A 27,429-nucleotide genomic window follows, 5' to 3' on the forward strand; every position below is an offset into this window, starting at 1 on the left:
TGCATCCTCTTCATTTGTTCCTGAATCCTTGGGGACGGGCATCTTCCCCCCCGTAAAGGCACGGAAAGAAATTTAATTTAGAGCAAAACGGGAGTCCCTAAGCCACAAAGACGTCTGCCGGAATGTTTGATCTCCGTGTCCTGCTGCTTCTGGCTCTGGCGGGAAAGACAGCCCTCGGGGTAAGTGTTCTCAAATACCCGTGGTGGACAGACTCTGAGCTTGGTAGGAAGACCAAGCCAGCTGGGCCAGGAGTGACCAGAAAGCCTGGTGTTGTCGGGTCCAATGCATCCTGATGACCAGGGGTGAGGCAGGCCTGGGGTGGTTTTGTTGAGCACCGAATCCCATAAAACCGTGCAAATGACTTGAGCTCTCTTGGAACTGTCCCCAAAGACAGGGACGGGGTAAGAAATTCTGCTAAGGCCATGGGTCATGACCTGGCACAGACCACAGGCCCTCTTTAAGAAGCCAAGGAGCCCAGCAGGGTATGGCTGAGTGGCTGAGCATCAACCCAGGAACCAAGAGGTCACCAGTTCGATTCCAGGTCAGGGCACACGTCCGGGTTGCAGGCTCGATCCCCAGTGGGGGGGCATGCAGGAGGCAGCGGGTCGATGATTCTCTCTCATCATTGATGTTTCTACCTCTCTCTTCCTTCTTCTCTGAAATCAATAAAAATAAATTAAAAAAAAATAAAGCCAAGGAAAGCTGTAAAGTCCTTCTCTGTGCATGCTGGCACGCCCAGTTTCCCAGCTCTGTGGGGCAACACCAGGGTAAGCATCCTTGTGCTTTGGCCCTGGAGGAGAATCCTGCAGGCCGCCAGTGAGCCCGGCAGCAGGCTGACTCACACGGGTTAGATTTGGAGACAGTGTATTGCTTTTCCCCTTACCCTGTGACCGTGACCCCCTTACCCTGTGACAGTGACCGGAGTGATGTAAGGTGAGCAGGGCCCACGGAGGTTGTGGTGAGCAAGGGAGGAAAGGGGATCTCGCATGGGGAACTCAGGTCATTTGGGAACAGATGGATGAGCTGTGGAAGTGCTGCTCCTGCTGCCTGTCCTGGTGGTCCAGGCGTGTCAGCCGCATCTCTGTGGGCACATGAGTGGTTGGTCAGCATGTGAGTGGTCGTTCGGCACACGGAGAGCCTCCTGGAGTTCCAGGCTGGCGACCTGAGGGCGGGCTGTGGAGCCTCGCTTGGAATGGCAGCTTTGCCACATTCTAGCTTCGGTATGTTGGGCAAGTACGATGTCTCTGAGCCTCCGTTTCCTGTACTGCTAACCCAGTGATCATCTCTCACAAACTCAGGGAGGGTCAGGATGGATGGAAGGAGGCGACGGCCTTGGCCTTCACGAACCGCTAGCTCTTTTCCCTTAACATTTCCAGAAAGGACACAAGCCGTCTATAAAAATCAGAAAAGGCTCCCCTTTCCTGGGGGAGGAGCAGAGAACGAGCAGGTTATGGGAACTGAAGTAACAACCATAACCTCTTTATCTCATTAAATACCTTTGCATTTTATTCTCCATTTTTCCTTCATAGGGCCTTTTCCTGCAGGAAACAGATTAAATTCCAGGTTTTCTGATTAACATGCTTTAAAAACATCGGCTCCCCTTTTGGCAAATGGTACTCAGAGCCTCTCTCCACCCTGTCTTAGGCTGCCAAGCGGCTCTCCTGGAGCTTATTTCCCAGTGCCAATTCCTGGAAGTGGTGTGGCTGGCCGCAAACGGCACGTTGTTATCAAGCCCCCTCCATCCTGATTGCTCGTGGGATGTCTGGGGCCGGAACCAGGCAGAAATATCGCCCAGGTCTACAGAAAAGCGGTAGAAATTATCAGAGGCCCATAGGGGTCCAGAGAAAGGGCCCGTCAGAAAGAATTAAATCCTAAAAAGTTTGCAGGCGAGGAGGCAAGTTAATACAGTCTGTTTGAAGTTCACAAAAAGATAATGGTCCCCAAAAATCCTTTTTTTTTTTTTTTTTTTTTTTTTTTTTGCAAGCCCCAGTGAATGTTTAGTGTGAGCGATGAAATTGTAAGTCAATAATGGATGAAAGAGAAAATGCGAGAGCTAGCCTTCAGGCAATGAGCTTAGTCAATTCCAAGGAGAGGACTCGGGCTTTGGAATGCTTCTTACCCCAGATGTGAGCCAGGCAGGTGGCTTGTGTTCCACAAGCCAGGACACAGACATCCAGGGGAAGGTGGCCAAGTGGCTCAGATGCTTTGGAGAGTTCGGGGCGGGGGGGTGGGGGGGTGAGGGGGGGCTCACAAGGGGGAGGGGCTACTTAGCAGATGGGCTGGGTGGCCTGGCCTGCCCCATGGAGCTAAAAATAATAGCCACTGCTACCATTTTGTGGGAAATCCTGTGTGCCAGGCTCTGTGCTCCCCAGGTACCATTCACCTCTGGAAGGACCCTGAGACGTAGGTACTAATATTTTTTAAAATATATTTTTATTGATTTTTTTTACAGACAGGAAGGGAGAAGCATAGTTAGAAACATCCATGAGAGAGAAACATTGATCAGCTGCCTCCTGCACGCCCCCTACTGGGGATGTGCCCGCAACCAAGGTATAATATATGACCTTGACCGGAATTGAACCTGGGGCCCTTCAGTCTGCAGGCTGATGCTCTATCCACTGAGCCAAAATGGTTAGGGCTGCAGGTACTAACTCTACAGTTAAGGAAGTAGTGGCTCTGCTTCCAGCCACACCGCTGGGAAGTGGCTGAGCTGAGTTTGGGACTACGGTGGTATCCCTCTGTCTGGACAAGCTCTCTGGCCTGGACCCCAGCTCCAGATGAGATTGCTTCAGGGTTGTGGTCCTTCCTGGAGGGACAGGAGGCTCTTAGACCAGGGCACTTGTTGGCAGGACTCAGCAGACCTCTGAAAATTTAAAGAAACGTGGTCACAGGGTTTGTGATTGTTACCTGTGGAAAGACACCTCGATCCCTCCCATGAACTCAGATCAGGCAGCAAATCTCATGATGACGCCTCTGACTCATCGTTAGCATAAATGTTTATTCAAATATCTGCCATCCAAAGAGGTATAGGGCAAACATCACTGCCGTGGGCACCGGGGCCCATTCAGAGAGCCTTCTCTGTCCGGCCTAGAATTGGTTATCTTCACCGGTCAGTGTTGAACAACTGTCCCAGCACAGCGCTGATAATTTTACAGATATTTTCCATCCTCCCCGCTTAACCCTTTCCAGCTCTGATGCCCCCGCCCAGGTCTTCACCACCCTATTGCTCGTGTCCATGGGTTATGCATATCCTATAAAATAAAAGACTAATATGCAAAATTTTCAACCAGGGATGGGCTTGGCCAGCCAACCTCCCACATCCCTTCCCCCCGGCTAGCCTGGCTCTGATAGGGGCAGGCCAGCCAGATCCTACCCGTGCACAAATTCATGCACTGGGCCTCTAGTAAGTATATAAGTTCTTTGGTTTATCTCTTCTCGTCCCCCCCAACCCCCACACTGAGGTATGTCAGCCTGTTCCATGCTTCCCTGCTTCGGGTCTTATTTTGTTGGTCAGTTCATTTTGGTAGTTAGGGTTCATGAATAAGTGAGATGGTGTGATGTTTGGCTTTCTCCAGTTGGCTTGGTGTTGAAGTCCTGGGATCCATGTTGGATGGTCAAGTAAGAGGTTCAGCCGCTGATTGATTCAAGAACCCAAATCTTTGTGGCCCTCGGGACGAAGCAGGCCTTGGATGGGCATATGCGAGTACCTCTTTTCCAAGCCTCGATGCTCTAGAATGCCAGTCTCTTGCAGGTTTAGGGGACAGCCCTCCCTCTTGCCATAACCCACCATCTTAAGGCAAAGGGAGGGCCTGACTCACATGGCACCTGCTTATCGATTTTTTTAAAACTGATTGTAAGCACGAGCCTGCCTCGTTAGCTTTGGCCCTGTAGCCCGGGACGTAGGGAAACCAGGTCTCAGGAGTCGCATGTGTATCTAGGCCCAGATACGGTGACATTTCAAATTCATTAGGGTCTGCTAAATGCAAAAGCCGTTCTGCTGTCACAGGGAAGCAGTGTGGCAGAATATTCGGCAGCCGGGATTTTAAATAAAACATGCTTTTTCTTCATAATTAATATAACAAGGTTTCCCGGCTTAGGACTTGGCCAAGATCCCAGGTTTTAAAAAAGGGGGGCGGGAGGTTTGTGTGACGTGACAGTGACCCGACAAACTAGTTCCAGAAGAGTCTGTGCCGAGTGAGCTCTTCTCAGTGGCTCCACCATTAGCAAAAAATCCATAAACAAAAATGTCAAGAATCCCAGTCACTGACAGCAGTGGCTACTGGTCATCACCACAGTCATAAGAGCAACTATTTATCAGCTATTATGTGCTGTGGGCTTACTATGTCATTAAAGCCTCCAGCAGCCCCATGAGGCAGGGACCACGGCCACCCTCATTCCACAGAACGGAAACCAAGCTCCAGAGGAGTTAAAGAATCTGCCCGAGCTGTGGATTCAAACCCAGGTCTGCCCGATGTCAAGTGCCATGCGTGTGCCCATTCTTGCGCTGGAGGCTGCCACGCCAAGCGCTACCCAGAAACAAATGTGCTGGTCTGAGGTGGTGTGCAAAGTGTCAGAGGGCCGGGGCCTGAGACTCCCGATTCAGGTGGGAAATCAGGTTACTCCTGCTGCAGGCTCCATTCACAGTCCCTGAAGCTTCTCTTCTCGTCCCAGACAGATCCAGTCTTCCAGACAGCTAGCCAGTTAGTGCCAGTGCTTCCCAACTTTTAATCATGCATGAGTCCACCTTCAGAAATCTTGTCAAAGCCCAGACTAGTCTCTCATACTTTTGTTAAAACAGACTCACCTTTTCTCCAGCTAAATAGACACATTTTTTAAAAGGAAACCGCCACAACTATAGATGGAAAAAAAAAATCAAAGAAAACAAAAGGGTGTCATTGAGCTCTAACTGGCTGCAGTGCTCACGCACGCTCAGAGCCTGCAGCCTGCTTTCTCCTTGGTAGAAGGGGAGATTAGCGAGAGGGAGACGATAAAAATGTACCAGCACCCCCCACCCCACCCCCATCCCCGGGTCACTTTGTGAAGGGTTGACACTAAAATCGAGAAGGAAATGACTTTTTCACTTGTATTTGGATGTTACGTCAAGCCTGACCAGGAGTCAAATCAGTTTGGGTCCCACACCGTGGGGAGCACAGGCCTGAGGACAGCTTCAGGGGTGCACTTGGTCCCCAGCAGCAGGCAGGTGCTTTCCTGAGCCCCCAGGATATTTGCTGAGGCTGATGGGCCCAGGAGGTTAATGTAGGGGCCTGTGTCCACGTGGCAAACCCCAGACTCATTCACTCCCCAGCTTTCACCGGCACCTACTGGCTAATGGCCCTCTCCGTGTCCGGCCAGGCCTTAGCTCATCTGGACAGGCCTCTCACAAAGCTTTCGGAGAACATGGGCCCAATCCCTTACCCTGGCTCAGCGCCCTCTCTCTCAGGGTTAGGGAGAGCTTCTGTCTGCTTCTCCTCCATCCTTTCATTACGCAGGGGCTCACATGGTCCGCTCAGCAATGGAGGTTATGAGTGAGGGCTCCGGTGTACACCTGCCTCCATTTGATCTCGGCTCCAGCACCTATTAGCTGAGTTACTTTGGCCAACTCAATCCCTGCCAACCTGTTTTCTTTCTTTCTTACTCTCTTTTTTTAATCCTTACCCCCATTGATTTTCAGGGAGAGTGGAAGAGAGAAGGAAAAACAGAAAGAAGCATTGATGTGAGAGAAACACATCGATTGGTTGCCTTCTGCATGTGCCTTGACCAGGGCCCAGGCCAGGGAGGAGCCTTCAACCAAGGTATATGTCCTTGGCCTGACTCGAACCCAGGACCCTTTGTTCCACAGGCCCAAGATCTGAGCCATTTTCTGACCTCTAAAATGGACATAATCACAGTGCCTCACTGATCAGTATTGTGTGCAATCAGTAAGACAGAATGCATGTGAAACATCTAGCACAGTCCTTGACACACTGTCAGCTCTTAGTCAAAGTGAGATCATAGTTTCTTCCTCTTCTTTCTCCTCCTCCTCCTCCTCCTCTTCCTCCTCCTCCTCCTCCTCCTCTTCCTCCTCCTCCTCCTCCTCCTCCTCCTCCTCCTCCTCCTCCTCCTCCTCTTTCTCCTTCTCTTCCTCTTCCTCCTCCTTCTCCTTTCTTTGTGCTGCCCTTCTCAGACTTGCAAGTTCCAGGAATGGACTTTGGTCATATATTTCCTTGTCTCTGTGTGGAGAAACTGAACTAAAGATAATGGAATGAAAGAAGACAAATATTTCATCTATTCATTCCCCTCCCACCCCCACCATCACCCAGGTCAGGTTCAGATCCAGGGCATAAATAACTGGCTACTGACCTGACCTTTCCCACACGGTCTTCCCAGTGTCCAGCCTGGTGCTTGCACTGCCCGTTGCCACATTTCACCATAGCCTCTCTCCGCTGTGGACCCAGTGATGCACAAAATGAGTGGGCCTCTTCGGATCCCTGGGACCCGCTGACCTGCAGGCAGGCTGCACAGCTGGGCGGCAGCTGCTTCAGACTCCCTGAGAGCCATGGGATCAGAAGTCCCCACCCCATCCCAGTCCAGGAAGGTCCTGCTGGGCTTTCTTTTTGTTTGGTTTCTCTCAGCTCCAGTTCAGTTCCTGGGAAGGGCACGTCTGCCACCTGCTGGCCATGGGCAGCACAGCACCTGGCTGTCCCTCAGGCTCCAGTTTAGAACTAAGATGTGGAACTCTGCCTGGCCCAGGTACTGGTCTGGGAGGGCCTTTGCATACTGCGCCCTGAGGACGAATGCTCCCTGACGTCCTTCCTCCAGGCTCACCCACGGTCCCAGCACTGCTGGCAGCCAGGCTAGGCCCACACTATTCAGCTCAAATAGGAGAAGTCAAGGGGATCTGTCTCCGAAGGGCTGACAGGCAGAGAGGGCAGGCTCTGCCCTCCAGACAAGCTGGATAGAGGGAAGATGGGGGAGTTGGGGGAGGACCAGGTCCAAGGCAGAGCTGACTGGCTGCGACAGGGTGAGGGTGATGGGGTGCAGCATACATTCGTCCTTTAGGTCCTCTCTTGCCCTGACACTCGAGCCCAGAGATGTCAACTCCAGATGCTCTCCGTGCAAGTACCCCACGCCCAAGACCACCCTCAGGACCAGATCCTGCCCTTCTCTGCCGAGCCTCCCACTATCAACCTGCCATCCCGGCCAAGCAAACCACCCCTCCCTTGTCTCATCTCCTGCAGCAATAGGGCTGAGGGACTGGGAGGCAATCACCCAGGCACAGTCCAGGCAGCAGACGGCCTCTCTTCCTTTTTGCGCCTTCCTTTCCCCTCCCCAACCTTTTATTTTGTAATTTTTCACACCTCCAGGAAAGTGGCAAGACTCATGCAATGAATACCCTTCGCCCAGGTAGATGCAGTGACGAACATTGTGCCACGTAGCTTTCTTTCTTTCTCTCTCGTGTATGACTCTGTGTTTGGTGTGCCGAGTCCTTTGCAGCTAAATTGCAGACAGCACCCTTAACACTTCAGCATCTCCTAAGAACAAGAACACTTTCCCTCAGAACCACAATGCCCTTGTCACTCTCAAGAGATTCAACAGCGAGACAATGATACTATCTCACAGAAGTCTATGTTCAAATTTCCCAGTTGTTCCAAGAATGTCTTTTCTGGCTGTTTTTAAAGCTCTCGGATGCAACCAAGGGTCACACGCTGCATTTCGGTGCTGTGTCTCTTTAGTCTCATTCAGTGAAGAGCAGTCTTCCCATCCTTTTGTGTTATGCAGCGTTGGCATTTTTGCAGAGTCCTGGTGAGCCGCTCCATGGCAAGCCCGCCACCCGGACCTTCATGTTCCCTGCGAGTACATGAAGGCCAGGCATGTTCCCTGCGAGTACATGAAGGACAGGCATTGCTGCCAAGGGCGCTGCTTGCTGATGTCCTGCCCTTGGTACCTCGTGTTGGGATGCGTTCTTTCTTTTTACCTTCCTTTCCTAATTTAGCATCTGCCTTGTTCCCCAGATGGGTAAGGAAGCCTACAGTGAAGCAGAACTAAAAACAAGTTAGAGCTGTGCTGCCTAGATAGACGTGGGCCGCCGGAAGATGCATCGCGGTGACCAGCTTTCTGGCCATCAGGGCCCAAAGGGGATCATTTTGGGCCACAGACCTCTTATTTTCCAAGTCAGAAGTCAGCACATGCTGACTGTGAAGTGCCAGATGCATACTTGGTGCCGTATTATCTCTGTCACAACTCCCCTCAACAGCAGCACAAAAGCAGCCGTTAGCACCATGTCAGTAAATGGGCCTGGTGTGTTCCAATAAAACTTTATTGATAAAAACCACAACTTCAGGGTTTGGCCCAAGGGCCCTTGTTATTGACCCTTTACTTAAGTGGAAAGAAATATCCCAGTGACTACATGAGGAAAGCTCTCTTTTTCTGGTAGGTATTGCATTCTAGGAGGAACTGTTAATATCATTTATCCCGCACAAACTCTTTGAGGAATGCCATGTGCCAGCACGGTGCTGGGTATGGGTGAATACGTGTGAGGAAGCAGGGGCCGCCTGGCCTGCTGGAGGGCACGTCAGCGGCTCAGCGACTCACTCACCTGGCTCTGTCTGTGTCACTTTGTTTTCCAGTTTTCCCTGATGTCCCTGTTCCCAGACCTGGACCCAGGTGAGTGTGCTAATCTCGGGGGCTCCCACCCCTTACCGGCTGGCTCTGAAATGGGGGGAAGGGCGGCCAGGCATGGAGTGTGGGCACCACCTCCGAGTTCAAATGGTCCAAAAATGTCGCATCCACACGTGGCTAGCATCCACATGCGGACTCCAAGGAGGGTCCAGAGCCACCCGCTGCTCCCTCCCGGGCCTTCAGCACTAACTGCTCCGGCACCAGCAAAAGGGCTTCTCTGGCCTGGGTGTCCGAGGGACAGATCGGCAGAACTGGAGGTCCCCCAGTGACAAAACAGGGCCATGAAAGTCTCCAGGGACCGCGCTCTCCCCAAGTGTTTGCAAAGCAGCCCCACTCCTCACCCATGAGCTGGACACTGTGGGAATTAAGAGGTGTCTTGGCCTCATGACACTGGACTGCCCTCCGCCGGAAGGTTGTAAGCAACATACGTGTACCATGACCGTGGGCTTGTGGTGCCCTGGACTGTGCAGTGACCAACGGGAACCACTGGGAGCCGTGGCCCCACTGAGCAGAGGCCTCCGAAAAGGAGTGGATTCATTCACGGTGGTCACAAAACTCTTACCCAACAGAGTGGAGTCTGTAGCGTCAGATTTGACCTGGAAACAGGAAGGACGTCCTCATCGTCAGAGTTGTCCAGAAATCTGAATAGGCTGTTTGGCTCGTGAGAGGTAGTGAGCTCCCCATCACGGGGGGTATGTAAACACGGGCTACAGAACAACTTAGCCTGGAGTGGAGGAGGTTGGGGTTAACATCCCGAGGTGCTGGGCTCGGTGAGAATTCTGCCAGGAGCTCCTGGCAGGGTGGCGAGTAGAGGAAGGGACCCTGGGGCATGCCACCCCTGGGCTTCTGAGTCTGTCTTCAGGTGTCTGTCAGCCTCTGGCCGTGGAGCAGGGTGGGATGCAGGGCTGAGTCTCGCTGCAAAGGGCAGCTTAGGCTTAAAAGACACCTCGGTTGGTGTCTGAGTTAATGTCACAGGGGGCTGTGCTTTGATGAAACCTGTCAGAGTCCCCCCAGGCTTTGGACCACAACATGGCCCGGGAAACGCCGTCTCCCATCCACGGGCAAGCTGCTTCTGACGTTGATCTTGCTGGAGACAGTGCGCGGCCAGGGTCTTGCTGGAGGAGAAGGTGCTCACGCCACGGTGCCCAGGGGGTGGCAGGGGAGGTGGCCATCAAACGGCGCAGGCTCTGCCCATCTCCCCAAAGCAGGTGACGCGACAGCCAGCAGGCCTGCGGAAATGCCTCTTCAAAGCTGGCTCAGCTCTGCCCAGCGACACAGGCTGAGCCCATCCATCAGCTGTCCCGCCGCCTGCCAGGGAGGGTCTCCGCTGGGCTCGCCCTGTCAGCCGGATTGGAAGCGTCAAATGCAGACGGACAGGGCCGGGGCTTCGGGGAGGCCCCGGGAGGAACCGGCTGTGCCACGGTGATGGATGACGCCAATGGGGACGGCATTCCAGGGATTTTTATTCCGTTCCACACATCTGGCAAGCTCTTTAACTGGAGCAGCTGCAGAGCCTCCGTCACAGCGACTCTGGAGTTTTTCCAAGACCTGGGGTCTGGACCACGGTGATCCGGGCCGAGGGACCAGGAGCCCGGGTTACAGAAAATGTTCCAGTGCGTGTTACTTCCTGGAAGCCAAACCCATGGGGGTTCATGAAACATAAGCCCTCAGAGGGCATCCCAGTCTTGGAGTTGGGTAGACTTGGTTTCAGATGCCACCTTCTTCTGCCTTAGGTTTTCCCCTTCTGCAAAATACAATAATAATACCGATGCCGTGGGGTTATCTCAAGATTCAAAAAGATGGCGTGCAGCACATTGATCTGGGATAGTGCCTGAGACAGAGAAAATATTAGCTACATAATGACCTCTAGCTAGGATGATTTGGGTTAATGCAGGAAGCTCTTGCTCTTCTCCCTGATAAATTCTAGAAACAGACTCTGAACAATACACAAATCCACAGGGATTTCTCTTTATCCCTAATATGATGTGCTTCTGACAGCTGCTGCATCCTCCCCCAAAGCTCTCCCCTTTTCTGCAGCCCAGAGAAAGTCTCAAGTAATCTGTACTTGAACCTGGACTATTGTTCTACAACCCACCAGTGGGACCAAATTTCAATGTTAGGCTGTAATCCCTCTCTACCAAGGAAAGTAGTTGGAGAAGTTTCTAGACTGGCAGAGCTCAACAGGCATTTTCTCACCAAACATCTGACCCAAATATCATAGTTTCTCTCCTAGACTCCCTGTGTACTCAGCTCCAAGCAGACACCATCTTTGCTGGTACAGCTGTGTGTAGGCCAATAGAAGAAGGGATTTGGTCACAGAGGGAAAAATTAATCTGTGAAACACACACATTAGGTGTATATAGGGCATGGTGGGGTAGGAAGAAAAATAGGGATGGCCCTGCTCTTAAGAAACCAACAACTGACCTCGTTGGAGGAAACACATTGATAGGAGTTAAATAGCAGCCGCAAGAGAGAAGGGCCATGTGAGATCTGACCCTGAAACGTAACCTCTGCAGCCACCTGGGCCATGGAATGTTCTAGTATCTAAAATTCTAATCCCATGAGCAGCCCAAAACTAATCAAGCCCTGGGTGTCCATTTGTCATTATTCCTCCAACTTAATGGTTTTGACCATCAACAATGTACCTAGATCTTAATTCTTCAGGTTGGCAACGTAGACTGGGCTTAGCCATGCTCTTCTGGTCTGGACCAGGCTGAGCTGGTGGGTGGGCTAGGCTTCCTCACATGTCCGAGGCCTTGGTTGGGACCACTGCCCCTCATGTCTTCTCATCCACTTATAGAACAGGCTCCACTTGTTCACATGGCAGTCACAGGGGCTCATAGGAGGGGGGGTGGGCAGGAGAAGGGGGCTCGCACAAGGCTTCCTGAAGCCCAGGCACACTGTCACCACACGCTAAGGACTAAAGCAAGTCCCCAGGGCAGCCCAGACCCAAGGGCCAGGGAAAAGGGCTTTATCTTTTGGTGGGAGGAGCTGTGAAGTCACATGGCAAAAGGTGTGGCTACAGGGAGGGGTGGAGCCAGGGCCGTGTTTCCCATCAGATTGGCTCCGACCACAGTGGAGGGCCAATGTGGAACTTGAGGCTCCCAGGCCTGAACTTGGCCCCATCTGGCTTCCCTACCTCTGCATGACCTTTCATCTCCTTCCTTGGCAGGCTTTCTTCCCCCACCACCCAGACAAGAGGCTCCTCTGACGGAGGCCACATCCCCTCTTATTTGTATTACTTTCTCCCCACTGTTCCCAAGGCCTTCCTGCACCTGGCATAATACTTGGCCTGTTGTAGGTGTGCAATGTACATTTTTAACCTAGGCAATGGGATAGAAAAGACAATATTTTGTCTTTATTTTTTATTAAATATGTTTTTATTGATTTAAGAGAGAGAGAGGGAGGGAGAGGGATAGAGAGATAGAAATATCACGAGAGAGAAGTATCGATCAACTGCCTCTTGCACACCCCCTACTGGGGATGAAGCCCAAAACCCAGGCATGTGCCCCAACTGTGAGTCAAAACTGTGAACTCTTGCTTCACAGGTTAATGCTCAACCACTGAACCACAGTGGCCTGGCCAAAATTAGCTTTAAGTTTGAAGGTGAAGAACTCTCCCAATGATGCTGCAGCCCACCCCAAGTGGGAAGGATCCAGTGCCCTTTGCACAGCACCCAGCTGGATGGCTCCCAGCGACCTTGGCTCCCTGGGCCCGCCAAGGCTCTGCGGCCTCTGTCCACCTTTACCCGAGGCCTGGGCCCTGGAGAATAGCAGCACCATGACTCAAAGCCTACCCAGTTTATCCCCTGCTTAGCTTCCCCGAGTGAAGAGCAGACCTTACTCCTAGGGTTGGATTCAAGTCAAAATCGTCCAGCAGACACTTCATCTTTGCCCTGTCACCAGGAGAAGTCACTCCATTCCATCCATGTGAAACTCTCTTCTCCTACCACCTGCAAAGGCATGGATTCTGAGTGGCCTCGCTAAGATTAGGCCGTCTGACCCTCCACCCAGGGGGCTGATGGGAGAAATGACAGGAGCAATCGGAAGGCACTTATCTATAAACACCTGTGAGAAAAACAAAAATGCATTCCCCAAAGCAAAAGAGAAAGAAAGGGGTGATGCAATGCCTCATTATCTGACCCCATTGTCTCTCCCAAATGTCAGCTGGAATTCTTTTATGTCAAACTCAGAAAAACATTCCCCCCCCCCCCCCACTTTCCCTCTGCTTTATCAGACTAGATGGAAAGAAACTTTATTTGCTCCAGGAAGACAATGGCCTTATCTTCAACCCAGATCCTCATCCCTGGAAGGTGGCCTCCTCCAGGAGCATTCTCTGAGTGGGGAAAGGCAGTTCGGGAGAAATAATGAGCAAGCAAAGGGAGTCTCGACTTGACACTGTGATAAATGAGGTGAAACTCTGGCAAGGAACCAGAGTTGGCAGATTCAAAAAGGAAATAAAAAGATAGTTCCATTTTAATGGGAAATATAAAACAGCCATTGTGCAAAAGTCGATTTTTCAAAAGCCAGAGAGATAAAGACTAGAAGGGGATGACTGAGAGACGAGTGAGGTAATGCGATTGATAACCGGGCCTGGGTAAAGTGCGGTCCTCGGAGCCATCAGCTGGCTCGGTGGGAGCGCCTTTTCAAGTCGGCTATCTGCATGTGAGCTGGCCTCATTATCATATGTGTCTCTGGACGGCTTCCATGCGGCTTCTGCCTGCCATGCTCCTGCCAGCTGGAGCCAGCCAAGTCCATGGTGTACAGTGCACATTTAAAAAATCTAGACAATGGGATTAAGTGCCAACAGAAGAGAAAGGACAAAACAAGTTTTAAGTTCAGAGGCGAAGCAACCCTCCCAGGTGATGCACCCATAAAGCACCTTTAGCACATGCTGCAGCCCACCCAGAATGGAAAGAATCTTAGCGTCCCTCTTGCTCAGTCCCCCAGCAAACTTTCTGCAAACCCCAAACTTCTCTCCATGAGCCACAGAACTTCCAGCATCTTCCAAGGCCCCACATCAATGAACTTGAGTCCAGTCTCACACACACTTGCTCTTCCCAGTGGACTGGCCCAGCAGGAGGTTTGCACCTGAGGGTACGCCATAGATGGCCCTGCCTTTCAGTGGGCAGGATCCATGAACCTTCTCTGGGTTGTCGTTGGGTGATTCCTAATTAGCAGGCTGGCTATTCCATGGGGATGGCTGGACCCCTTTCCCAAGGCCAAGTGTAGAGGTACCTGAGGCCCATAAGAGGCCAGCCGAGCAACCAAGGGTTCAATGTAGGGGTTCTATTGAGATAAACTGTCTTCATGTATATCCTGCTCTTTATTAGCTATGTGACCTTGAGTAAGTTACTTAACCTCTTTCAGCCTCAGGTTTCCCAACCTAAAATAGAGGTAATAACATACTTGGATTTTTATGAGGATGAAATCGAAGGTTCATGTAAAATGCTTAGTACAGGGCCTGGCACACAGTAAAAGTTCAATGAGCATTAGCTGTTGTGATGGCTCTCTAGACACAACTTGGGAGAGTTTGATGCTGTGACCAAGAGGACAGTGTAGTTTCTTTGACTTCATTAAGCTCAGGTGACTAATAAAGTCCAATTGAGAAATTTCACTCATAGAACCAGCCGATGGGGCACTTAAATGCCATTGGCTTTGACCTGGGCAGATCTTACACAGGACCTTGGAGACCTTTCAGGCTCCAATCATCTTCATGCTGCTTCCGGATGAGAACACGGGGACACCAAGAATACAATTGCCTTGTCCAAGGTCACAGTTAGTGGGAAGCCAGAACTTGGCTTCTTCCCATTGCCAATCAGGTGCTCTTGGCCCTGTCCAGGGCCAATGCTGCTTTGCTAGGGGTGACAACATCCTTCTTCCAAATGGAAACTCACGATGTTTGACCTCTTTGTCCACCCCATCAGTGTGAGGATCTGGAAAGACACAAGATTCCTCCTTCAGGACTTTGAAATCTTGGGGGGAGAGGGAGAAATGCTCAGTGAAATAAAATGGCTGATGTAACGATTAGGGTTTCTTCTTCGGTCCTGTTCCTACCCCTGCAGATTGGACTCCCGACAACTATGAGTACAGCTCTGAGTACTACACCCAGGAAGAGAGCACGGACAGTACTGTTGACCACTCCAACAATCCTGAGTGGTACTACGAAGATGAGGGTAGGTACCATGCTGTTCCCGCCCCGGAGGAGGGCAGCACACGAGAGGTAAATTTATGTGTTACCTTGTGCAATGGCCTCCCTCCCTTCCTGCTCTCTGGCGGGCATTGTAAAATAGATATAAAAAAAAAAAAACTGGCCATTTTTCCAGCTACCATTATATACTGCGAGGCCTGAGGAGGTCCTTCGAGACCATCTCTCTTGCCCTCAAAGGACAGGTGAAGCCAATGAAAGCAGGAAAGGAGTTGACCCCGTCAAGTTGATACACAAGCGAGTGCCTCACCATCTAGCTTTCCTGACATTGTGATTACGAGTCAGAGTCAAAATCATTACCAGAGCTTTCATGATAGCTAGGTCCTAATTAGGGAGAAGTATCTGAGTTAACATAAGCGTAAGATTTGCAGCATTCACACACTTGGCATTGGCACGTCCCTTCCCTTCTGCCTGCACTGTATTTTTCTTCCTCTTAGAAGCTTTGCTTTGTTTGTAGGATGTGTGAGTGTGTGTGAGTGTGTGTGTGTGTGTGTGTGTTCACATGTGTGCTTCTGCCCCATTTGGTTTTTTGTGGCTTCTTAACCGAGCCACAGTGCAGAAAGGAAAAAGAGACGCTGGCCCAAGCACTGCCATGTGACTTACAGCAGCAGAAGAAACGGAAAGCAGTCAGCCGCTGGAATAAAAGCTGTGAAACTGTGCGAAGTGGCCTGGAAGGCAGGGCTAAGACATGGGGCATCGGGGGAACATCAGAAGGGACTATCAAAACAAGAGCTGGGCCCAGAGATCCTAGTCCCTGAACCAAAGAACAATGCGTGTGAACAGAAGGATAAAGAATTCCCTGAGGGAAGATCCATTCAGACAACCATGAAAAGCCAAAGGCACAGATGAAATATGACAAAATCTAACTGAACAAGTAGTTGAAGAAAGATGAAGGCCACTGGGTCATTTCCTCCTTGCCGTCAATTTTTTCTGTCACCCTCTTGCCTTTGGTCTTCGCGCCTGATGTTCAGAAAGCGTGTGTTCCGTTAGGGGTGGGTTTTCTTTCCCCAGGCCTGACCTCCACCCCCGGGCCCTGGGAGTAGGGGAGGTCTTTAGGCTTGTGAAATGCATTCAGCATCAGAGACAGACCCCGTAGCACTCCCAGCGAGACTGGGAGGAGGAAAATACTGAGGATGGAAAAGGGGAGTTTCTCAACGAGAAAGACCCCCTCGCAAGCCAGGCCGAGGAGAGACAGTCACCATTCCTTCTCGCCCGTCCTCTTTCAAGCCTGAATCCCTCTCTCTGGTCAGGTGACTGCATTTGTCCTCGCTCTTTGTTTTGCTTTGTTTTTGTGTTTTGTTAATCCTCGCCCGAGGATACATTTCCATTGATTTTTAGAGAGAGTGGAAGAGAGAGAGAAAGACAGAGAGAAACAATGATGTGAGAGAAATATATCAACTAGTTGCCTCCTACATGAGCCCCAACCAGGACCCGGGCAACTGAGGTATGTGGCCTTGACTGGAATTGAACCTGAGACCCTTTGGTCTGCAGGCAGATGCTCTATCTACTGAGCCAAACCGGCTAGGGCTTCCTTGCTCATTAAGGGCCATGTCTGTGTCCCTTCCCCCCAATTACATAGTTACTTTCTCATTTGGGCTGGAGACTGAAATTCGGTGAGTACGTAGGGGGCTTCTCGCCTGCGTGCTGTTTATTGCAAATATTGCTTTCTGTCCAGGTGTCTCAGATCCGTGCCTGTCCAACCCCTGTGAGCACGGTGGGGCCTGCTTCATCAGCGGGGACACTTTCAAGTGCAACTGCCTGGCCCCGTACTCTGGAAGCAGGTGCCAGAATGGTGAGTGCACGCTCACTGGACTCACTCTTCCTTCTGCCGTTTCCTTCTCCAAGTCAATGGGGTAAAGAAGGACTGAGTGATTCCACAGAAAGGACTGTCACCACGAGCATATAGACTCCTCAGCATGGTCACAGGCAAGGATTCTCCCTGAATCCATACCCCTGCGTGATAAATAGGGCTAGTGTGTCCATTCTACAGATGAGAATATGGAGGCTAAGAAGAAGTAAGAGCTGGACTCTGACTAAGACATATTCCAAACTCAGGACTTTTCTTTGTTTTGGTTTAAATGTTTAGACAAATGACACCAGAGAAACATTGTTCTCAAATGGAAGAGCAGGAAGCATGTCAGGGCACATACCACTCAACTCCACTAGAGAAAGAGAGCCCAGAGAGTGTGGGAGACTTCCTCATGGCCACACAGCTAGTTAGGAGAAGAGCATATGTTAGAGCCCTGGTGCCTAATGCCTGGCTCCATGCTCTTCCTCCCTGCTCTCCCTATTCATGGGGACCCTGATAAGGCCTGTGTCTACCTTCAATGAGTTCTTGGGGGAGCACGATAAGCACGACAAATGAAACTCCTGTGGGCTAATTGCACCCCTGGATTCTGTTCCATCTAGCAACCATCTAACCAAGGCGAGGGAGGCAGTGGAAGTCTTACATACATAGGGTTTTATGGCTGACTTCTTTCTTCTGGGTCCTCTTTATTTATTCCTTCCATTTTCAACCCCACAAAGCCTCCCACAAATGGTCCTGGATGGTTTGGCATATCGATATAAACATAGTATCTGAGTTCACCCCTTACCTTCTCAGAAGAAGGCAGGGAGATGTAAATGGAATATAAAATCAGCTATGAAACGGAGAAACTCAAAGTGCAGCTCTGTTAAAGGTGTAAACGTTATCAAGGTGTTTTGTGTGTTTTTTTTTTTATCAAGATAGAATAATAAATGAGAAAGTATGGGAAGGAACACCGGAAGGAACTGGGAAGCAATCATAATAACCTGAAGATTAGAGAAAAGCGTTGTCTGGGGACAGGGCGGGGGGAGTAGAGGGGGGGGGTGGGGGGAGTGGTGTGTATGGAGGGTAAAAGAAGCAGGTATTTCAGGACCATGGACAAGGGCACACTCTCCATCAGCCATCTGGTCCTCAAACATGGTACTGTTCAGGTATCCCTCTAAGTGAAATGTGCCCCCAATAATGTCATATACTTTGGACCTTCTTCTCTATGGCTCTCCTACAGTGAAAAACAAGTGCAAGGAAAACCCATGTGGCCTGGGCGAATGTCTCATTACTCAGAGTCCTCCCTACTACCGCTGTGCCTGCAAACACCCCTACAGGGGTCCAGACTGCTCCACAGGTAAGTGCTGGCAGTCCCTTCCATGCTAGGCTTTCTCTGCCATGGCTTATGCCTAGGGTCTTGCACCCTACAGTCCAGATACATTTGATGTTCTAGTAACATCTATGATGGCCATTATAACTAGGAGTTTTAAAGATTCGTCATACCTAGATAGTTACTGAGAATTACTTGATCTGTGCTCCTTCCCACCCAAAAAGAATCATCTTAAAAATCACTTCTTCCAGGAAGTCAGCCCTGGTTTATTACAGGAATGGCCCATGGTGGGGCATACATTTAGACTGATTCAGTATTTGAGTCAGGCATTGTCCCAGGTGGTTTATATTCTCTCTCACATTCTCCCTAAAACACTACAGAGAAGAATTTTATGGATGAAAAAAGTCAAGTTCAAAGAGGTTGACTAACTTGCTCACAGTCACACAGCCTTAAAGGGGGATAGCCAAGTTTCAGCTTGGCTCAGACTGATCCCCAAATGCCTGCCTGTCCATGCCTCTTGCTATTCCTTACTGCGTGACCCAGGTAGTTGCACACACTTCGTGGCCTTCTTCACAGTGCCTCATCCATATTTGTAGATGATCTTTGAGTTGATGTGCACATTTACTAGAGCGTCAGTTGGTCTGTCTGTCCCTTGGGTGACCCATCTTTTGTGAAATGATGGATACCAGAAGAATACCACCAGTGTCTCCTCGTCATCTCAGATGTGGCCGCAACTCATTCTGAAGAGCCTTCCTGGCCCCACTTCCTGTGTTCACAGCAGTTCCTGTGTGCAGGCCAAACCCCTGCCAAAACGGTGGCACCTGTTCCCGGCAACGGCGAAGATCCAAGTTCACCTGTGCCTGTCCCAACCAGTTCAAAGGGAAATTCTGTGAAATAGGTATGGATACCTGCCACCACCTCGGCAGGATCTCAGGGCCACCAGCGGAGCCTTGAGAATCCTGTTTTGTTTGGGTTTTGTTTCCAGAATGGGATTCAAGACAAGATTCCCAAACTCTGCTATTGCCTCAGCCTTCTAACCTGAGGGCATACAGTGTGTTTGGCTCCAGGTAGAGAAAGTAAGAAACTGGGCTAGAGTGTAGGCAACTCAGATCCACTTGGGTCTCTTCTGGGCCTCAACCCACCTGCCACCAGATCTTGTGAGAGTCCAAGTTAAGTAACTAAGTTTCCACCCACAAGCACTTTATATTTCATAGGGTTTTTTTTTTTTTTTGCTTGCCTGTTTATATATATATATATGTATATGTATTTTATTGATTTCAAAGGTGAAGAGAGAGAGTGAGTTAGAAACATCAATAATGAGTGAGAATCATTGATTGGCTGCCTCCTGCACATTCCCTACTGGGGATCAAGCCCATAAGCCAGGCACGTGCCCTTGACCAGAATCAAACGTGGGACTCTTCAGTCTGCAGGCCAATGCTCTATCCACTGAGCTAAACCAGCGAGGGTTATTTCACATTTTTGAGCTGGGTAAAATGTGGGACATTCAAGGCCCCTTCTTTTTGGGACTTTGTAGTGAACTCTCAGGGTGATCAATATTCAGGCCCAATCATCTCACCCCCTGACACACCCGCCAAGTCCTTTTGGGGAGCAGCATGCCAGTTGCTCTCTGTTTTCACATCCCTGCCTGCTCTCTCCAAGGTTCTGATGACTGCTATGTTGGTGATGGCTACTCTTACCGGGGGAAAGTGAGTAAGACAATCAACCAGCACTCATGCCTCCATTGGAACTCCCACCTCCTCTTGCAAGAGCATTACAACATATTTATGGAGGATGCTGAGGCCCACGGGATTGGGGAGCACAACTTCTGCAGGTAAAAACCACCTTCTTCCCTACGCTCAGTCTTGGTCGCTTGTCAGTGTAAGGGTTAGTTTGTCTCTTTCTGCTGCTCCAGGTTTTCCTGAGCCAGCTTAGAAATTTTGGGACAGAACACTGGAACTCATCTGCTTTCTTTCTAGGGAGATTTTCATACTCAGGACAGGCTAAGTTATGCTGCTGTAACAAACAAACCCCAACCCCAGTGCCTGGAATACATAAAAGCTTATTTCTCACTAATGTTTCATGTGGGTTGGTAGGGGGTGGGGGATTCAGCTTTACAAAGTGACCCAATTACTTAAGACGGGCAAGAAGGAAGAGAATGAAAAAATGGGAGTTTTGCTTTGTTTTTACCACTTCAACCTAGAAATGACACATAATCTCTGCACACATATGTCACTGACCAAAAAGTGTCATGAGGTCCCATATAACTTTAAGGGAGAAATGTAGAGAAGAAAATTGGATGTCTGGTGAGTGTTACAGTCTTCGCCACAAGAATGTTCAGGTTTTCCCAAGTAAAGGTGACAACAAGTTTTCTTCTGCCTCTTTTGGTATCTCCAGACCATTCTGCTGGCTTTCTCTCACTGTTCACTCTCTAGTCAGGCCAAGGGCATTCATGATCTTTATCTAAGATAGGGGTGTCAAACTCAATCAGAGAAGGGGCCAAAATCTAAAATCCAGCCTAAATCGCGGGCCGAATGGTTTACTGAACAGTCATAAACTGTCATTGTGATGGAAACGCAGCGGAGTGCAGTGATGACAGCGCGGTGCGGGCCACATTGCAAGGCCTGGCGGGATGGATTTGGCCCGCGGGCCTTGTGTTTGACACATGTGATCTAAGAGATAGGAATTCTTTGTATGGTTCTAAAATGGTTCCATTAAGCAAGAGAGTTCTTTGTACGGCTTTAAACTGGTTCCACTTTCACTCACCTTGAGCTGTTCCCTTCATGGAGCTGTCTTCAGGGTGATCCCCTCAGTAGCCTTTCTCAGAGAATTCCCATGCATGGAATTTGGATGTTGGGGCCAAGGATATCACTTCTTCTTTTCCTACAAATAATTTGATGTGTCCTATGGATCTGGCACAAGGTTCATGAACTACTTCCTGGTCTTCAGATTCTCCTCTGGAAGTTAAGGTTTTGCCAAAAAACTACAACCACCCTTATATGTCAGAACTAACCTGTGATGCCGGGACACACAAAAATGTGTTACTCTTCTACCCAAAGGTCCCGTAATGAGGTCCAGTGGGTACACCAAGCCTTAACCCTGGGTTACTTTGTTTTTTGTTTTAGAAACCCAGATGGAGACGAAAAGCCCTGGTGTTTCATTAAAGCAAACAGTGCAAAGGTGAAATGGGAGTACTGTGATGTCCCAGCCTGCCCAGCCCTAGGTAAGACTGTGGCTGTCCAGAGGCCCTGGTGGTGGGGAGGATGCAGATCCATAGACAGATGTTCCTGGCCCCCATCTCTCCCACCTTTGTCTTCCCACCACATCTGCTTTACCTACCCTCATCCTAGTGGTGACCCAACTGCTGGATCGAGCAGACCTGGAGACCTTTGTAAATTTGGGCCAGTGGCATAAATGTGAATTCGTGTTTCCTAACTCCAAGTTAGTGCACTCAGCAAATATTTGTTGATTGTTTGCTGTGTTCCAGGAACTATGCCTGACCTTGGGTGTACAATGGTGACCAAATATTGGCTGGGCCCCCATAGCCTCTCAGGATACAAAACAGTCTGGATTCCAGCCTCACAGTCTTCCAGGCTACGCTGGCCTACCTCTCTACCCACAACTGGAACAATGCACCCTCCATCATGACCAATGGGATTGCCTCCTTGGACAGTTTCACTTCTGTGCTCTTAAAATTACCTTTGTCTGTAACCCTGCGTTCATATCTACTCTTGTCTGTATCCCACCATTCTGTGAGAACCAACTCAAGGAGCCCTCCTCCAGGAAGTCCTTCATGACCTCCTAAGTACAGCATTATCTCCCCCTCCTCAGAAACTTCAGGGAAAGAAACCAGGCACCATCCTTATAACACTTACTACTTTGTATGATGGTTAGCTCTGCAAATGTCTTATTTTCCCCCATTTTACTTCATCTGGATCTCTTTCACTATATACCGAAAGAGACCAATGTATGCACTAATGATAGCTAAGTATATGCCCAGTGATGCATTTACATATTTACATCCACGTCTTTTCATTGTTAACTTTATAGACTTGCTTTACATTAATCAATGTACGCAGCAAATACTGTGTGCCTACTACCTACTCACCCTGTGTGCACCCATCTCTCAATTCTGGACACTTGCTAAGTTGCTAGACTCAAAAGTCATACCTCTAACAAGGTCCTTCTGAGGACCTGGAGGGAGGGTGAATGGCGTGATTTGTCTTTCTTGTGTCCCACAGACATTATCGACCCAGTAGAGCCCCTGAGCAAGCTCCCAGGCTTTGACTCATGCGGGAAGACTGAGGTAACCGAGAGAAAAATCAAGAGGATCTACGGAGGTTTTAAGAGCACGGCCGGCAAGCACCCGTGGCAGGTGTCCCTGCAGAACTCGCTGTCACTGAGCACCTTCATGCCTGAGGGCCACTTCTGTGGGGGGACTCTGATCCACCCCTGCTGGGTGCTCACTGCTGCCCACTGTACTGAGTAGGTGCCTGCTGGGAGCAGAGGAGAGGGGACCTGGTCCATGGTGTTTTCTCCCCTTCCCATATGAGCAGCATCTGTTGCTCTTCAAGGGCAAAGAAGGTGGCAGAATGCATACCTTTGAATTCCATGTATTTATGGCATTTAATTCTCAGGACAATCCACCAGAAGACAGGTTGAGGGAGGACAGGGATTTTTACCTTTTATGAATTAGTGTCCCCCTGCCCAGAATAGGTCTTTGTATGAGCAAGTGCTCAGCAAATACTTGGGCAAAGAGTTATTTGTTACTCTCATTTCATAAACAAGGACCCTGAGTTTGGGAAGGTTTAGCACCTGGCCTTAAGTCACATGATAAGGAAATAGGTGATTGGGATGTGAACCCAGACCTACCTGCTTCCTTAAACTTTTAGTCCTATATGGACAGAACAAAACAATAACATGCTCCCATCTGATGCCCTTACCAGTGAGCCTCCCAGATCAAGTGTCTTCGGTTCTGTGTGCCTCAGAGAAGCCAGAACCCACTGGGAGCCTGAAGACTTACTACCTCTCCTGACTTCCCTAAGTTCATGACCAAGGCTGGTCCCATGGAAGCCAGGATCTGGTGGTGGCCTTGAAAGTCATCCTGTCCACCCTGTTCTTAGACAAATTTTTCAGGGATTCTAGGGTCAAACATGCAAACATAAGCATCTACCAACGATATTTGTTTAAGATGTTCATTGGCTGCTCTTTAGCAAAACCTGTGGGGAATGAGAGGTCCCTCAGGAGACAGGATACAAGTTACAGCCTGTATTTAAAGACTGTTCAATTAATAAAACAGTCTCTTCGTGTTGTCCCATTTGGACCACACAGCAGAATTCTGTGAACAAGACAATGGTAACAGATGAGGATGCCAAGTCTGCAGGCGGTCGGGCCATTTACAGAAGGTCACACAGTTCACCAGCAGCAGAGCCAGGGCTTGGCTACAGTCTCTCCAGGGCTCCTTCTTGATCATCTTACTTCCCCTTGCAGCCTAAAAGCCAAGAATCTAAGGGTGGTACTAGGGGACCAGGATTTGAAGAAGACAGAATTCCATGAGCAGACCTTCAGGGTGGAGAAGATATTCAAATACAGCCACTATTATGAACGAGATGAAATTCCCCACAACGATATTGGCAAGTCTCTTCTAGCGAGGATCTCCTGAGGGTCTTGTCCTGGGTGGATTTCTCTACTGATGGAAAGCTGAGGGTTGGTTCTGTTTGGTCCCTCATAGACATTATGAGGTAGAAAATTTATTCCATCACTTGCTAGTTCTTAAAGGTTACTATTGTGGGTAAACATGCACAAGCTCTTAAGGGGAAGAGATGTTGTGTTCTGTGAAAGAGCTCAGCCTTGAATCCCACCTCTCCCATTTGATGGCTAGCTTCACCTCTCTTCGCCTCAGTTTGCATGGCAACTCTCAGCTTCCTGTGTGTTAAGTGTCATCGTGTGCATGTGTCCCCATGCACACCTCACACCTGGTAGGCAATGATAGACTTAAACTGCTTACTACCCAGTTTTCCATTCACAGTATCTCTCATTCTCTTTCATCAATATATTTTTTCCCTTATAAAGCCTGTTGTTGTTTTTTAATTAGTTAGTAGTTAAAAGAATGAAATGATGGAAGAATTAGTGAGGCTTTGCTATAAGTACCTTCCAATCAAGCTGGAGCAGATGCTTCTTTGATAAAGAGGATAGAATTACCCATTTTTGCTTTCTCTAGCTTTGCTCAAGCTAAAGCCAGTGGATGGTCACTGTGCTTTGGAATCCAAATATGTGAAGACTGTATGTTTGCCTGATGGCCCCTTTCCCTCTGGGACCGAGTGCTACATCTCTGGTTGGGGTGTTACAGAAACAGGTGAGTCTGGCCACGCAGTCTCCTGAGACACAGGTGAGTTATTTTAACCAGAGAACAAAGGGTCAAACTCAACTGCCCTTCTGAACTTGAAACCAGTGTTATATTCAAAATGTATTATCAAAAGAAAGATTGCATCATCTCTCAAGCTTTAGTTAAGTCTCATCACCCACGTGGACTGTCCCCAGATATCACACCTGCCCCTGGCTCCTGCCCCTGGACCCCTGACTTCCATCAAGCATTGACTCTGTATCCATAAAGAACTGTTGCCTTCCCCAAGTAGACTGGAAAGAGGATAAATTGGAAAGATGAATTGTGGAGTCAGATTCTTGGCTTGTCACTTGGGCAGCTGAGTTTTAGTTTTCCAATAACCATATTTCCTTCTTAGGTTTACAATCATGATGACAGGAGATAGAATTCGACAGAGATACTGATTAAGTCAGCCCAGGAGGGTGGGGCCAGGCCTCATTCATCTCCCACAGTGTGCCGATCTTAGTAGGCGTTCTTCAAAGTTTTGTTAAATCAAACTTTTGATTTGGCTCCAGAATTTGGTCTTATCTAAGAAAGCAACCACAGTGTTACTTTGCTCACAGTACTGACATGATAATATCTTCTAATATATGAGACTTTCTCTAATATTTACGATGGATTTCTTCCCCATACATCATGTCCTTAATAATGAAGAGTAGGCCTGTATGCATAAAGAAAGTGGCATGTGGTATATGAAATGGCCAGAAGGATTTGGGGAAAGAAGATACCCGGTTCATTGGATTTAGGGTTAACCCTGTTTGTAGCTATCATCATTGTAGTCCCTATAACCCTTTCCCTGTCAGCATGCTGACTAGAGCATTCTGGGCAGAACAGAGGTTTAGGGCAGGAAATGTCTGCTCTGGAAGCAGGTGATGTAGATGACCAGCCAGGGAAATGCATCCATCATTAAGCATTTTCTACCGCCAATCCTCTGCTAGTCATGGGAAATTAAAAAATGGTTAAGACATTTTCCCCTGTCCTCCTGACTGCATGGTCTAGCTGGGCACAGAGGAGAGAATAAAAGATTCTTCTCCGTTGTGATGAGCAGAGCACTGAAGGTCCAGAAAGCCCTGGTGACAGCTGTAGGCAGAGCCCACCTCCTGGAGAGATGCTTCCTTCCGAAGCTTAGAGCTGGTGGCCCTCTTCGTACTCCTGCTGGCTTCTGGTGGGGTGGGTCCCACCCTGGTCCCCACAGTGGCCACCTCTTCTCTCTGCCCCACAGGGGAAGGGTCCCGACAGCTCCTGGATGCTAAAGTCAAGCTGATCGCCAACACTCTGTGCAACTCTCGCCGACTCTACAACCACACCATCGACGAGACCATGATCTGTGCGGGAAACCTGCAGAGGCCTGGGCAAGACACCTGCCAGGTCAGAGACTCCAAATGTACTTGGAGAGCAAGAGGCTGGCAGGACCTTACACAGGCACAGACTCCCTTAGAGCCCTGGGCTGGAAGACAGGCTCAGGGACCCATCTGCCATAAAGGACAGGCCTAGGATGGTCTATCTGAACCCCTATCAATCCAGGAAGACAACACAATAACCATAGTGGTCATACTGCCTACATTGCTGCATTTCATTCCTGTGAGACACTGGTCAAGGGGATGTCACTAGCGTTATTTGACAGAAGCCTAGAAATTTATTTCTCACCATTCTGAAGGCTGGAAGTCTGAGACCAGGGCACCAGCGTGATCGGGATCCAAGGAAAACCCTCTCGAGGGTTGTAGTCTGCCAATTCCTCATTGTGTCCTCACATGGTGGAGAGAGAGAGAGCTAGCTCTCTAGGGCCCTTTTAACTTGGGCAAGAATCCCATGCATGAGAGCTCCACCCTCATCACCTAACCCTTTCCCAGAGCCCCCACCTCCGAATACCATCACTTTGGAGGTTAGGTTTCAACATATGAATTCAGTCCATTGTATCAAAATCATTCCAGAAGCTCAGATGCCTCATCTGAGATGAAAATGTTGTCTCCATAAGACCTGAGGCAGATGAAGAGAGATAACATTGAAAACCCTGTCTACACAGTTGTAGAGTGTAAGCAGTGCTGTGTGGTTCAGAGCCATCTTCCTCCTCCTCACCACTTTCATTGTGGGGTTGGGGTTTGATATAAACCAGGCATTGTTCTATGAGCTTTACAAGCATTAATCCTCACAAAAATCCTGGGGGTGGAGTAAGTGTTCTGTTGCTAACCACCGTTCGCGATATGAGACATGGAGACCCAGCTGGCTAGCAGAGCAGGGCCTGATTAGGAACCGGGAAGATCTAGCCCCATAAACCATGCTGGATGTCTTAGCCATGTGTCTCTGAGCCCTGCCCTCCTACCCTGCGTATGCCCTGTGGGTCCTGGAAGGGTTCTATCTTAACAGGGTACCCCCCCAACCCCCACACCAGGACTTGCTGGAATGAGGAGTCGAGGGCCCCCGAGAACTCACGCTAATAATGCCTGTGTTACCGAAAGTCATGATCATATCTGGATATGAGGCTGTGACCACAGCTGTGGCCTGGCCCTGTGCCCCTCTGCCAGGCCCTCCCTGACTCAGGGGCATGGGTTGGTATTTGCTTCAGACCCTTGGGTCTCATGAGGCCTAAGAAGAGTCTTGTCACTGTTTTCCCGAGGGCCCACACCATCCCCCGCTGCCATCCCCTCATGGGAGGTGGGGTGTCTCCTAATGCATTCTGTTCACAGAGCTGAACTCGCCTCTTTCCCGCTCAGGGTGACTCTGGAGGCCCTCTGACCTGTGAGCAGGATGGGACCTACTATGTCTACGGGATAGTGAGCTGGGGCGAGGAATGTGGGAAGAAGCCAGGGGTCTACACCCAAGTTACCAAGTTCCTGAATTGGATCAAAGCCACCATCCAAAGGGAGCCCGGCTTCTAAGGTGTCTTCTGGACCTCAGAGCCCCTCCTCCTGAGCACCCAGACCAGGTGAGGCCTCATGGCGGCCATGGACACCCCTGGGAGCCTTCAGGGTGCACACAGCAAAGTGTCCATGTTCTAAGCAGAGATTACAACTTCCCAGACTGGGGCATCCTGGATCAACATCTCCACCATCATCAGGCTCCCTCCTG

General features: G+C 49.7%; 1 protein-coding gene across 2 annotated transcripts; it reads left to right on the forward strand.

Annotated features, from left to right (window-relative positions):
• Nucleotides 1-27,398, forward strand: HABP2 (hyaluronan binding protein 2). 2 transcript variants are annotated; one of them, XM_036439093.2, is made up of 13 exons: nucleotides 1-179; nucleotides 8,607-8,643; nucleotides 14,723-14,833; nucleotides 16,541-16,657; nucleotides 17,895-18,011; nucleotides 18,763-18,882; nucleotides 19,644-19,815; nucleotides 21,107-21,204; nucleotides 22,223-22,466; nucleotides 23,472-23,614; nucleotides 24,202-24,336; nucleotides 25,586-25,731; nucleotides 27,075-27,398. In XM_036439093.2, the coding sequence occupies exons 1-13, from the start codon at nucleotides 123-125 to the stop codon at nucleotides 27,237-27,239; spliced, it is 1,662 nt and encodes a 553-aa protein (XP_036294986.1). In that variant the 5' UTR covers nucleotides 1-122; the 3' UTR covers nucleotides 27,240-27,398. The 2 variants fall into 2 exon arrangements, with proteins under 2 accessions (XP_036294986.1, XP_036294985.1); XM_036439092.2 differs by lacking the exon at nucleotides 14,723-14,833 and having other exon boundaries at nucleotides 16,550-16,657.
• Nucleotides 27,399-27,429: the final 31 nt, after the last annotated feature.

This window comes from Pipistrellus kuhlii, unplaced genomic scaffold (genome assembly GCF_014108245.1).
Source record: "Pipistrellus kuhlii isolate mPipKuh1 unplaced genomic scaffold, mPipKuh1.p scaffold_m20_p_15, whole genome shotgun sequence".
Taxonomy (NCBI): domain Eukaryota; kingdom Metazoa; phylum Chordata; class Mammalia; order Chiroptera; family Vespertilionidae; genus Pipistrellus; species Pipistrellus kuhlii.

Coding starts and splice junctions, on each gene's coding strand:
- HABP2 (XM_036439093.2), top strand. CDS start 123: ATGTTTGATCTCCGTGTCCTGCTGCTTCTGGCTCTGGCGGGAAAGACA. Junction 21,205..22,222: donor CCCAGCCTGCCCAGCCCTAG/GTAAGACTGTGG, acceptor TGTGTCCCACAG/ACATTATCGACCCAGTAGAG. Junction 22,467..23,471: donor ACTGCTGCCCACTGTACTGA/GTAGGTGCCTGC, acceptor TTCCCCTTGCAG/CCTAAAAGCCAAGAATCTAA.